The sequence below is a fragment of the Notamacropus eugenii genome, chromosome 1 (assembly GCF_028372415.1).
Source record: "Notamacropus eugenii isolate mMacEug1 chromosome 1, mMacEug1.pri_v2, whole genome shotgun sequence".
Classification (NCBI taxonomy): domain Eukaryota; kingdom Metazoa; phylum Chordata; class Mammalia; order Diprotodontia; family Macropodidae; genus Notamacropus; species Notamacropus eugenii.
Genome location: NC_092872.1, coordinates 199,242,309 through 199,256,517, shown reverse-complemented (window position 1 = coordinate 199,256,517; position 14,209 = coordinate 199,242,309). Strand labels below are relative to the sequence as shown.

Below are 14,209 nucleotides of genomic sequence, written 5' to 3'. Positions count from 1 at the left end.
TACCAATTTTCTCATATGTAAAATGAGAGACTTGAACCAGTTGAGTCCTAAGATCTGGAGTCAGAAATACCTCTCCAGTATCTCCCACTAATTAGAAAACTCATGTGGCTTAGGAAGGTCTCCAATACTTTACCATAAATTACTTTAATTGAATAGCCAAGTATTGAAGGAGACAGGGGAATGGGGCAATAGTGTGGTACAGTGGAGAGAGTGATGAATTTGAAGTTAGAGACTAGGGTTCAAATCCAGACATTTCATTTGTGACTTTGGGAAAGTTATTTAAGCTCTCGGGGTCTCAGTTTCTGAAAATGTAAAACAAGGTGGTGGAACAAGATGATTTTAAGGTTCCTTCCAGCTTTAAATCTATGATACTATGATTCATTCTGGTTAAAATAAACTATACAGAGAGAAATAGATCTTTAATTAAAGTTATAAGCAAGAATAGGAAAGGATGAAAAATTTTGATGTAGTAACAGCTTTAGGGAAAGGTAGACCTACATTTGGGCTTCGATAAGCTAGGATACATCTAAGTCTCTGTGGGACAAAAGAGAGGGGGCATTAAAAAGTAAAAAAAAATACAGAAAGGGAATTCAGATGGTACCAAAGTTGAATTTCATCTGCTTTGCAATTTCCCAAGTGGATGCTGACCCTAACTCCCAGCTTACCCACAATTTTAAGTGATTGAAGCTTAACACTGCAATAAGACTTTTTGAGGAACCCAGTCCAATCATTCCATCAAGATCCTGGCTTAGTCCAGGCAAATGTCTGACCCATTAGCACAGATTAGTGTGTGTATCACTGGTTCCAAGGAACACATTAGCAACTACTCTTTAATAGGGAATTTCTGGAGACAATGTCATAATATGAATGAGTGACTCCAGCCTAGGAAGTGCTGGGACTTTCAGGTATTGAGACAATCTATTAAGAAATGTACATCTTGTTAAGAAGGTCTTTCAGTCTCATCTTCCCCCTCCCCCAGAATTGTACCGCATCTCTAGAGGTCCAGATTAGATGGCATTATAACCTAAGGATATGAAAGTTTGCTTCTCCATTTACTTCATCTTCAGTCTTCTAGCCATATCCTTGGCAGAGGGAGGGTGGGGAAGGGGGGATTCCACTTCATTGTGGGGGTTTTTATGTTGAAAATTTCACTATTAACACATATTATAATACTAATCAATAAATGACCATGGTAAAATTTAGGTCTTAGGTACTTACAACTTTCTAGCCTTTGGATATCAACAGCATCTTCTTCCTCATTTGTTAAGTCAAAGGCTTATTATCAACATAAACTATGAGTCAATAACCTTTCCAAAGACAGGTGGCAGGTGGATGATCCATTTCTCCTTGCATGTTAGTAGACAGGCATGGACATGAGCCTGAGCATAAACCAGTTCCACACACCATCTCATACAAAGGGCAGATAGATCAGCTAAAACTAGAAATGGGCAAATTAACCTTTGCCCCAGGACACCAATAGGGTACTTACATGATTCTTCCCTTAGCAACTGCCATCTTCACAACTTACCACACAGTCCTCCAGAGGTGAAACTGCCCCCAGCTGCCTTCACCAGAGTCCTATCACTACAAAGTCCCTCTCTCAGGACTTCCTTTCCCCCAACTCTTGTTAGGGGAAGACTCTTGGAGAAATAGGCAAATGAGTCCTGGGAATATGCTTGTGGGGGCACTGTCCTCTGCATTGCTGCTTCTCCCTTCCTCCACATGAATTTGCCCCAAACATAGTTTCAGCTAGTTATAGCTCTGGTGGATAATGGATGTCTACACCAAGAAGGAAAGGAACCAAAGCAGTGAGCAACTAGCCTGTGAGTCACCAAAAAAAAATCAACACAAATGCTGTCAGTATGTGACCCATAAGTTGCCAACTCCCACACCAGAGCCTGAGCTGAAAGCCCAAGTCACAGAAGTATACTATAGGTAAGGTTGTGCTATAAGCTGTGAAAATTTCCCTTCTTAAATCACCTTGGTGGAGATCCATGGGAGATAAGTGATTAGGATTACTGGTCTAGACTGAAGCAGGCATCTGGGCAGCATGGCCCAGTGGAAAGATGACAAGAACCTAAGTTAAAATACATGTTCCAACACTTCTAGGAACCTCAGAGATGTCTAAGGTCGTTTATTTTCTTCTGTAAAGTGGAGATGTCAACACCCGAAATATCGAATTGTGAGAAAAACACTTTGTGCTATACTGGAAAAAGACTAGATAAGAGTTAGGAAAGGCCTGAGTTCAAGCCTTTCATCTGATGCTTGTGTGCCCTTGAGCAAGCCACCTAACCACTCCAAGTCCTCATCTTTAGGAGGAATAACACCTATGGAACGTAGCTCCTAAGGCTGAGATGAGGACCAAATAAGATAACATAATGGAGAGCAGCATATAAATGTCAGCTATTCCTCTTAATAAATCTTACAGTGCTCTGTGAATTCAACAGTAATTCCACAAGCATTTATTAAATGTCTATAGTGACTAAAATAAAAAGAGTCTCTGTCCTCAAAAAGCTTATATTCTACTAGGGGGAGGGGTGGAGAACAATATACGCAAAGAAAACCCAACATGAAATTTATAGAAAACTAAACACAAATAAAGAAGGGGAAAGGGAGACCACTAACGAAAGGAAAGTCCGTGTGTAGAAGATAGCACTTGAGCTGAGCCTTGAAATGCCAAGAAATTTAGGTGAGGAAGGAGAATATTTTAGGCCTGGGCAAAGGCATGGAATGTCATTTAATAGAAATAGCAATTATTATCATTATTGGATGGGACCTGGAGGCTAGGTGGCATCATAGTGTGCAGACTGCTGGGTCTGGAGTCAGGAAGACTCATCTTCCTGAGTTCAAATCTGGCCTCAGATAGTTACTAGCTACGTGACCCTGGGCAAGTCTGTTTGCCTCAGTTTCCTCATCTGTAAAATGAGCTGAAGAAGGAAATGGCAAACCGCTCCAGTATCTTTGCCAAGAAAACCCCAAACAGGCTTACAAAAAGTCACACATTACTGAAAACAACTGAACAACAATAACATATAGGTTGTAGCAAATGCTATAGTATGTCATGTCACATCAGCAAAGCTCTGTTACAGTTCCACCAAAGTCAACAATAGCACATTCTATACTTTCCACAGTTTAAGTAAATGAGCGACAAAATCAATGCCGCCCCCTCCAAGTTGCTAGGGGGCATAATGTGCCCTTCCAGTACTGGTTCAATTTATTACTGGGTTCTCTTATCGAGGGAATGCTACCATTGCTTCTCTAGCCAAACTTCATATAAATTTTTATACCATCACTAACTGAAGAAAGAAAATCTAATTTTCTTATTTGCTTCAATAACAGGCTGATATGTAACTGCTCCCTAACTGGATTACCATGAAAATGTTAAAAATCTCTTAGGATAAAGTTCCTAAAGGAAAAATCATTTGAAGTTTCTAAGGGAGTAAGCTCTTTTTAAATTATCTTTTAAAGTAAAAAAAAAAAAAGCTGTACCCTCATTCTTCATTATGCTACTTCGATGCATCATTCTTCAGAGGAGGTCTGGATTGAACTTATTTTTTCTATTTCACTCTAGTTTTACAGCAGGATTTTGACATCTGCAGGAAGATTCCCCCCAACTCCCATCTTGTGATTTTACTATACTTATACAACTCTAAAATTTTCCTTAATACAATGTTTGTTTTTAAATATTCCACATCATGAGCTTTGAAGTAGAACTCAGGGTATTGCATGAACCTAGAACCAAGACATGATTGCAGCCAGGATAGTCACTTTCTCTTTCAGCCTGAGTCTCCATAAAGGTCTAAGACCTGTGGGTGCTATCATCCAGGATCTATGGATCTTTGACCCTGAGACTAAGTTTTTCTCTTAGGTCTTGTTTTCTCCTTTTTGGTTTGGTTTTGTTTTCATTTCTCATGTTAGGGGGTCAGCTTATTGGTACTAATATAGTCAGCTTTCCTGAAACTCACTGGGCCTCAAAATCATTCCCTGGTAGTGGATTAATTTGGGAGGGTCATTAACTCTTACAAACTACTAAAAATAAAGGGCTGTGAAGTTTCAACACTAAAACAGTCTGTCCCCAGGAGAGGGCATGAATCACTGCTAGAAGCATTTTTGAGTAAGGCTGAAATCTGACATGATGGGACAGGCAAGCTGCATATAATTTGACCTTTAAAGCTTGGGGCAGGGGCACCCTCAGACAAACACTGCAGGGTCCTTCAGGACAGAGCCTCCTTTTTAGTTAGGGTGATCAAAGGCTGTGCTTGGGTGGCATAATTAAGTATAAGTTTTCTTCTAGTATCCTGTCATACCTAAAACAAAAGGTTCTTATTTCAGTCCTGTTTTTAGTGGTTTTCATTTTTACAAGTCTCAGCTTTGATTAAGTCTGTGTGCAATCCTCCTTTGAAAACACCATGTTCCAGAAAATTAACAGTTTCTCTTCCAGGTTTGGGTCCTTTCTCCAAAGGATGGTTTTTAAAAATTATCCCTAAAACTTTTTGCAGGTTGTTAGCAGCTAGGACCATGGTGCAAAACAGTAATCCTCCAAGCCTAAGATAGAGTCAAAATCACAAATACAAAGCTCAGGATCTTGGATAATATATGGGAGGAGGTAGGAGTAGGAAGGCTTTCATTGGTACAGAGCTCTTCCACAATTTTATGGTTGCAATTGAAAACCTGGAAATACTGGAAATTGCCCTCATTTTAATTCCTACTTTTCTATAACACACGTCTGGATTATTTACTACATACACCAATTAATTTCTAAAACTAATACGCTCTCTGCAAAACCGGCAATAAACAAGTCAGGAATTGCTGCCTTGTTTAAAAAGTTGGATAAGAAAAGCTTAAATTTCAAATCTTTTCCCCTTTGTGCAACACTGAAACTCTCAGCATTCGTTGATCACTCCCCAACACGGTAAATTTTTCATTGGTTTAATTTCCTCATGCAAATACTTCATATCTCTCGGGATATAGATTTTAAGGAGAAACCATTTCAAGTGATTAAGGGAATCATCTCGACTTTTTCATTTGCTTTTCATCATTATCTTTTAAAATATACAAGGCGGTCTTTTTCTTCTTCCCTGGCTTCCTTTAATTCCCAACTAAAATCCTAGCCTCGGGAAGACTTTTCCAATCGCTCTTCATTCCAGTGCCCTCCTTCTCTCAACTATTTCCTATTTGTCCTGTAAATAGCTTGCTAAGTATATATTTATTTGTTTGCTGTCTTCTCTCATTATATTGTGAGCTCCAGGACCCCAGTGACTTTCTTTTGCATCTTTTTGCATCCCCAGTGCCTGGTACACAGTAGGAGATTACTAAGTGTTTAAAGACTGTCTGATTTCCTCAGTGAAATAAGTCCTAGACTTGGCATGAGATCAAATCCTGATTCTACCTACTATCTATTCGTTATATCACATCACTGGGCCTTAAGTGATGTCAACTACAGGATGGGGATAAAATGTGCACCACCTACCTCAGCTGTAAGGAGAAGTTGAGACAACATGTGGAAAAGTGCTTCAATAATAAATTATTTTGTAAATATACTGTGTTCTTATCATTATTATTGCACATCTTATTTTGGAACTTTTTTTTTGGCTGAAGAATTTCTTGGTTCCTTTTTCTGCATTTCATACAACTTGAATGATTAAAATGACATTGTCCTTCTCTTTTGTTCCTTTCCTGTGCCCACTTCTGATTTACCCTCTTTGTGTACTAGCATACCTCTGATAAAATCACATTCCACCCTAAATCAACAAAAATCTGTTATAGCATTGTTCAGGCAATCAACTATCATATTATTTTAAATATTTTTCTTATGGAATTATCTGCCCCCTATAGACTATGTTCTCCAAATATTATGCTTTCATGGAACTGAATGATGATATTACACTCATGATAACAATCCCCTACGTGTATTTTACAACTGTGTATCTGCTTATGGTTTACAAAGTATTTTCACATTATTTCTTTTTAGTCTAACAACAACAATGTAAAGCAAACCGGGCAAGTCTCTCTATTTTTCAAATAAGGAATCAAAGGCTCAGGGAGAGGTTAAGTGATTTGCCCAGAGTCACAAAGCAAATAAGTGGCAGAGCTGGGACTAGATCCCAAGACTTCTGATTCCCAGTCCAATATACTATCCATTACACCAAACTCTCCTTCCATTACAATGGTACTTGGAAATAGTTGTACTCCTGACCCTTGGAGAGGCTCTTTATGTTCATTCACAATTTCTAAGTCGTCTAATCTTGAACTCAACACCAAATAGACTGATCCTACACATTGAATTTAAATACTGTCCATATCCTTGGGAATTTTTATAATGATGTGATTTCCCATGGCTGGAGTGAATAGCTGTTGGTATAAAGTCTCTAAATTTGGCCAGATACTCTATCAAGTCAGTTCCTAAACTTTGGTATTTCCTGGGAGTCAGTGAGGCATCCCTGGAAGCTTCATTTCAAATCCACAGCAGGGTACCATTCAGTAAGTTACAGCAAGAATTATAGCAGCTGCCAGAGATGTCCAATTTACATGGGGATTAGTTTGGACCTTCGAAGAGTCTAGCACTTTGGATTTTAGAGACTGAGTCAGAGCAGATGCATAATGTGACACAGCTCTGGGATACTGCCACAGAAAAATACATTGAAAGTTCTCCAGCAGCTTTTTTATGATTTAAAAAAAAAAAAGAGTATCTAAGATAAACTAAAATCATTTTTAAAATAATTTTTCTGGGAGAAAAGCAGTTCTGAAAAACCCCTGTTTTCTGTTCATCTATTTCTAGCTTTCTAATAGAGAAAAGACAATTTACAAAAAAAAAAAGGTGGGAGGGAGGTGGGTTGTACTAAATAGGCAAAACTGCTTTGAAACTCCATCGCCTTTGCCAGTTCGATTCCGTCCAGCACGTCTGAATGAATATTTTAAAGTTTGGATATTAACTATACTTTGTGGTATCACTAAAATAGATGCAACCCCATTAATGTAGCATTTCAAAGACATTCCATTGCTTTAATAGCCAAAACACACAGATGTTTGTGTTCAATTATCATCATTATCTTTCATCAAAAGTATATAGCCTAGGGATGTGGGGAAAGAGGGTAAAAGGGAGAGAGCCGCTGCTTAAAAGAAGACATCCCCCTGCCTATTTCCCGGTTGCTCTCCTATCCTTTCACTTTCCCTTTTAGGATAAACTTCTCTAACCCCTCATTTTGAGCCTAAGAACTATGCAGACCTATGAAACCAGTCAAGTAGCCAAGAAAGTACTGCCACAATGCTTTCTTTCCTACTGTCAGGACATAAATGGCAGTGATCGGATAGAGTTCTAACATCTTTCTTTGTTCATGCTTCTTAGTACTTGTCTCATGTTATTAGGTAGGGCTAGTGGTGATGGGAATAATCATAGAGCTGGGAAGAATCTGAGAGATCAACTAGTCCAACTTCATTTTAGAGATGGGGCAATTTGGGCCAAAGGGAAAAAAATGACTTAGCCAAGGTCACATGGTAAGCTAGCCGCAAAGCCTGGATAAAAACTTGGGTCTCAGCACTCTCAGTTCTGTAACTTTTCCCCCACGAAAAACTACCTTTTAGCCTTGTGTTGTAAATCTTCAATAACCTTTATTGATCCAATTCAAAATGATGCTTTAGTTTGTAATAAAGTTTAGATACTTGTAGTGCCTCTTTCTTTGTATATGAGTTTTTACTTGGAAATCAGGTGGTAGGATGGCCACATTCCTTACTTTCCTATATGTATACACATATATGAATATAATAAAAATAGTTACTGCACAGTTTTTAAATAATTAAAGAACATTGGGACTACTCTCTTTAAAGTTATTCCCACTTTAGCCTTTTGATTTTGGGGGACTTTAAACCAAGTTGTACGTATTACGGTTCTTTTGCCACTGAACAGTCATTGTCCTCTATTTCATACATTGGTAGAAACGAATATTTATGGTAGCTCAGGAAAACAGTCTTAAGAGCCTTGAGTATTTAATTGATGTTGAACTCTTCTAAGCCAAGACAAGCAAATGGGAGGGGAGGGTAGAAAGAGATAAGGGGAGAGGGTAGGAGAGAGACAGAGACAGAGAGAGAGAGAGGATCATTTTTATAGTTTTAACTTATGAATTCATGTTTTTAAATTCATTAATTCCAAAATGATTGTGGTGAATTTTAGAGCTAGTCACTGTTTCCCAGTTATTAATACCCAAAAAATCTCTATATTGTTTATCATGATACTTTTGAAAAATGGCATCCTAATCTCATTCTTTCCTCCAGTTATTTCCCTCTTCCCTTGTCTGCCTTTTTTTTAAAAAATGGTAAGCCTGACTTTATAATGTATTTAGGGAGAAAAAAGAAGTCAACTATCCATCTTTAAGGATATATACTAATGACGAAAGATAGGCCCCAAATTTACCCACCAATGTGGATCATTATAAAATCCTTTATAGCATTTAGAAAATGCGTCTGTCTTTCTTCAAAAGTCTGTTTTTCTATTGTTGGGGACAACAGGGCTCGTACTTTAAAGCCACATTTTAAATTGTTTAGGATGTACTTGTTAAGTTACTGGATTAAATTATATACTCCCTAATCACATTTCTCATCTGGAACCATTCACAAGAATACTTAAGAAAGGACCAGTTGTAGTGGGGATTTTTACATGTACCCTGAATCTCATGATTCTCCTCTTAATACTTAAGTGAGAGAGAAAACACAATCACCGGGAAAGAGTTTCATTGCAAATCACTCATTTTTCTCCTAACTTATGTGAATCTCTCCATTTCCCCTACTAGGGAGCTTATCTCCATTTCAAAGGCATCATTTGGTGGTCATTCTCTCACTGTTGAAAAACAACCAAAATTTTAAGGCAAACTGAGAAGTCTAAGAAAGAAGAAGTTTAAGATATATTCTTGAATTGTTCAAATTGTTGCAATTCTTCCCCTAGAATATGGATGGTTTGGTCATCCCCGGGGGAAATCCGTCATTCAACATAAATGCCCAGCTGAAACTTTTGCTTTCAGGGAGTCTAATTTATTAGCCTGACAAACAGAAGTAACTGGTACTAAATTAATCTCAGTGAGAACACTTTTAGTAAATGGAAAAAAAACATTTCTATCTCACTCCTTTTCCCCAGTGATATAGAGCAACAAATCCTCTAAGGATAAGAATCAGAATGAATTTAACAGAAATTGATTTTAAGCTGAGAACTATGTACAAGAGGAGTTTCTATGGGTAGTATGCACAATTCAACACAAGAGAAACTTGCTTTCCATTACATCACCTAGAGGCCCACAACACCTACAGACATGGGTTCTCGAGAAATTATTTCCGAGTAAAGAAAGAATAAAAACTTTTGCAACCCTTGTAACACACAATGATTTTCCACCACTAACTGGCTTACCACAGAGGTTACAATGTTATATTATTATTAACAATAATAATAATAAATAGTAGCAATAGTAGTGGTAGTGGTGCTGGTGCTGGCGCTGGTGCTGGTGCTGGTAGTAGTGGTAGTGACAGTAATAGTAATATGCCTCCAGATCTGTGAGTTATCATGGGACAACATTGCATCTACTTCCCAGTGGTCACAGAACCTCTGCCAGAAGGAATTTCTTATCTGCAAAGCTACAGTGACAGTTTTTAAAATCTAGCTCTCTCAAATTCCAAAATGTCAAAGTCCTGTCATCTCCTTTTTAAAGGCTTTTAAAAACAAAAGATGAGCTATGACTAGTGAAGGGGGAAGGGAGTAGGAGAAAGAGACCATAAACTAATTAGAATGTGTGTCCTGTCTCTTGTTTTTTTCAAAGAGAACCCTCCAGGGAGTGTGAGAGAAACCTAAGTTGAAGAAAGAAATACCTAAATACCATCTCAAAGTTCCTAAGTACAGCCCATTTTGGGGCTGTTCCTCACCCTCCTACCAGAGCTGGTACACAGATGGAACCACAAGGTAATGGAAAAGACTGAATAAATAGGAATCATTTTATTTCTGGTCAGAGATTCTCCATCCATTCATCAAAATTAGTGAATGAAAATATTAAAAACTGGGTAAGACAGGTATTGGTATCCTTTTAAAAGCCAGGATCTTACATAGGAGACTGTCTACATTTGGTTTTAAATAAACCCAGGTTACATGAAGCGGAAAACCACTTCCCCTCTTATGAAGATGTTACACACCTGGCTTGGAACTCGTTGGAAAAAGAGATGTTCTATAAATCCCAGGTATTGTGTATAGGAATACATAACTAACCATTTGAGGAAGTATGTAAATTTCTTGAAGCTATAGGTTACATTTTTTCTTATGAAAAGATAGTCAAGGTATTTGGTCATAGGTATGTACTGCCTGGGGATCTCACCCATTCACTTTATACATCTAGGCACACTAATTCTAATAAGCCTAATAAAATTCACTTCGCCAAACACATAACACCCAGCGGAACACTCATTCTTCTTTCCAAAACTGAGCCAGAAAACAAATAGTTTAAAGTTTCGTTGTTGATGTTTTTTTTAAATATAAGCATCTTCTAAATCTGTATTCTTTTTCAAGCAATGTAATCTACCGCCCTTTCAGCATTCTGTGCACAGGCTAATTACTGAGCATCTCAGTTTGCACTTACATGGTTTTCCTTCACGGAACTGGATTTTCTTAAGAAATATTAACAATGGATAATTTACATCACTAACCTTGTCCTGCCCGTGCAAAAACTAGCTTTTTGCTCATACTTCCTTACACACCATCTACTCACACACACCCCGTTCCTACAACACACACACACAAACACACACACACACACACACACACACACCATGCAAAGTAAATGCTATTTTATCCTCACATTTGCTAACCTCTGCTTGAATGAATGCATTTTCATCTGACCTTTTAATAATAGCTACTGAAACAGCCGGGTCGGCAGGATTCGAGTTGAAAACTGGTGAATATTTTATTCAACCTGCAACCTCTGCATTTCTTCCTCAGAGATGAGTCAAATTTCTTTGGTCAAAGCCAAAATCTGGCTATACATATGAAGCAGCATTTGCAGGGCAGAATTGAGATGCCCCGGTAGAAACCTACGATATGCGGGCACCGTTTACACATTTTATCTCACTCAGTTCATCGTAAACCAACGAACGCGACAGGGATGCACCAGCCCTCTCGGTCTTACCTTCCCTGGCTTTTAGCAAGACAGTGTTGGCAACAATGTTTTCCAGCTCCATTGACAGAAGCAGTCTTTGCAAGGTAGCAGCTCGGCAGTGGGATGTCAATTTCTAAAGGTGCTGCTGAGAATGGGAAGCCTTCTTTGCCTACCGCATGATTCCTTTCATCCCTTTGAGTTTTTCTCCTCAATAAAGAAGAGCCGCGGCTTCTTCCTCCCTCTGTTTCCCCCCTCCCCCCCTCCCTCAACAATTTCCCCCCCCACCCCCCACCCTCCGTATTTCTCGGTCACTCCATTCTCCTCCCCTCCGGCTCTCTGATGGTTTAATGTTTCAGATGCGTCTGCCTCCACTCTGTCCCTCCCGGGGGTGTGGTGGCGGGTTCCGCAGCAATGCGCAGGCGCCATCCTGGGAGTTTGTTCATTCCATAGCGCTAGTAGGGATAGGGAATCCTGGGATTTGTAGTCTCCCTTCCCTCCTTCCCTGTGCCCCTCCTCCCCTCTCCCCATCCTTGATCTGACCGCTGATTTCTCCAGTGCCAAGAGCGTGTGTCTGTGTGTGTGTGATGGTGTTTGATGTATTTGTGTGTGTGATGGTGTTTGTGTGTGTATGTGTGATGGAAAGGGGATTCCCCTTCTCCTAATTACTGATCGAATACTGCTCCTGTGATTTCCGAGGAGTGCAACCCATACCAAGCTAATGACTTTCTTAACTTCAAAGTCTATAGGAAGGAGAAGGCGGAGGCGGGGAGGGGAGAAGGGGGTGAAGGCAGAGGTATTAGGCAAATAAAGCTCTTTTTTAAATCACAAAACTTTCTCTCTCTCTCTCTCTCTCTCTCTCTCTCTCTCTCTCTCTCTCTCTCTCTCTCTCTCTCCTCCTACTCCTCCTCCTCCTCCTCTTCCTCCTCCTCCTCCTCCTCCTCCTCCTCTTCCTCCTCCTCCTCCTCCTCCTCCTCCTTTCTCCTCCTCCTCCTCCTCCTCCGCCCCCCCCGTCCCCATGTCCCTTCCCAACGCCCCTTTCAAACAGTGTAGAACTTTTTCAGGTCCCTGCTTTTCTCATTTCGAGATCTGATGAGAGAAGCAGGGGCCGTTGAAAGGTGGGGAAGCAGAGTTAACCAAATACGCTCACAGGCCAAACCCCATCAGCCTTTGCCAAAAGCCGTTTGCAAACTATGTTCCAGCACTTGAAGTTTCTTTGGGGTAGGAGGAAGGTCAAACCGTACCAGCTAACATTTATTAATCGTGCGTGTGAAACACTGGACTTTGGGTGGCTCTTGAATTCAGGCTTTCGGTTTTTAATTTCCCACTGTCTACGAGGGGTCTGGAGTGAGCTGCACAGTGGGAAATGCAGGTGTCTGCGTGTCTACAAAGGAGGAAGGAAGGAAGGCGCTGCATTCCACTCCCCATCCCCCAGATCTCCGGCTCTTAGTACTACTGCAAACGAACTGTGCGTGCGACCGACCCCTCCAGATCATGCAAGAAGCGATCCAGTAAACCTGGCTGGGAAACCAGGCAGGCAGCCCAGCCGTCCTGGGTTCTGCGCAAGATGCCGCCTAATTATTTTTTCAGATGTTTTCACACACACACACACACACACACACACACACACACACACACACACATATACACACACACGCACACACACATCCTATTGCAGATCCGCTCTTAGTGGCGCACAGCTGACAAAAGCGCGCAGTACTTTGTTTCCTGTCACTGTGTGTTGATGCTTGATGGAAAGAAGAAAGAAAGGAGAGGGGGAAAGGTCTATAAATACGTCGTGAGAAAGGTGACAGCCTCGCGGTTATCTCTAATTTGGCTGGGGCGAGAATTGCCGGCGTTTTCCGTTCTCACTGGTGGTTAAAGTGACTCCCACCCGGGGAGCCAGCCGAGCTCCTTTAGGAGCTGAGCTCATAGCCTGCAGCGTCTATGGCCCGGCCAGGATTGGCCTCCCAGCGCCATCCAGTGGCGCAAAGGGAACTTAGTGAGCCTGGGTCCGCTGCCATTAAAACTTCTTGGCTGAATTACGATTCTCACTTTTTGCAATGGATTCCTTAGCAGCACTGGGCTTGCAAAAAAACGCCCACGGTCATTTTTAAGAACTAACCTAGTGTTTCTGTGACGCAGGTTATATACTTGTTTTAATGCCTCCAAGCAGCCAGAGTTAGTTCTAATAAATACCTCTTTACAATCCAATTTATTACTTTGTTCATTCATTCACTTGTTCGACAAATATTTATAAATCTCCTACCATGTATAGAGAGGACTTTGCTAGGCGCTGAGAGAATGCAAAATTCAGATGAGATGCTCTCTGTTTTCAGAGTCTAGTAAGAGAAATGAGACACAGATAACTGATACAATCAATTAACAAGAACTTATTATGCCTTTCTCTCTGCCAGATACTTCCACACTCCAGAGAAGAAGAAAGAATACAAACTGTCCCTGTCCTGAAGGGAACCTTCGTGAAAAGGGCCTTTGGAGGGTACAAAATAAAATGCTCAGTGGAAGATTTACCTATCGAAAAGGAGGTCAGAGAAGGCTTCAGCAAAGAGGTAACATTTAGAATTGGGGAGTAAAAGGAACATGGGAATTCAAAAGGTGAGGATCAGGAGGAAAGACATTGCAAAGAATCCCAGGAAATAGAGGGTAATGTGTGTTGGGGCAGACGGTAGTTCAGTTTTACTGAAGTATCAACTTTATGGAGAGTTAAGTAAAAAAGCTTTTGGAATTAAAATAGAATGAATCAAACAAGTTAGAACTTCAGAGGTGATCCAGCAAAACCCATACTTTAGCCTAGCATGTAGCCTTCCAAAATCCAGAACTGCCCTGTCACTCACCTTATCTACCGCACTACTACCTTTCATGCATTCTCTGCTTCTGCTGCACTAAACTATTAATGTATGTGGATACATCAGAGCACTTGTGTTACCCACCTTTATTCATTCCATTAGGCAGTGTGCTAGAGAATTGGCCTGGAAATGAATGACCTGGGTTCAAGTCCTGCCTCTGATAAATACTGGCTATGTGACCCTAAGCACATCACAACTTCTCCGCACTCTGGGAAGCTCTGCACA

The 14,209-nt window shown here is 40.3% G+C and overlaps 1 protein-coding gene across 3 annotated transcripts in view; it reads right to left on the bottom strand.

Annotated features, from left to right (window-relative positions):
• Positions 1 to 11,393, bottom strand: part of GRK5 (G protein-coupled receptor kinase 5) — a 300,122-nt gene extending 288,729 nt beyond the window's left edge. The window contains exon 1 of one of the 3 annotated variants that reach the window (XM_072623961.1): positions 11,151 to 11,393. In XM_072623961.1, coding sequence (XP_072480062.1) covers positions 11,151 to 11,202 — 52 coding nt within the window. In that variant the 5' untranslated portion in view covers positions 11,203 to 11,393. The remainder of the gene's footprint in view (positions 1 to 11,150) is intronic. The other 2 variants (XM_072623963.1, XM_072623968.1) reach the window with 2 other exon arrangements.
• Between the last annotated feature and the right edge of the window lie 2,816 nt (positions 11,394 to 14,209).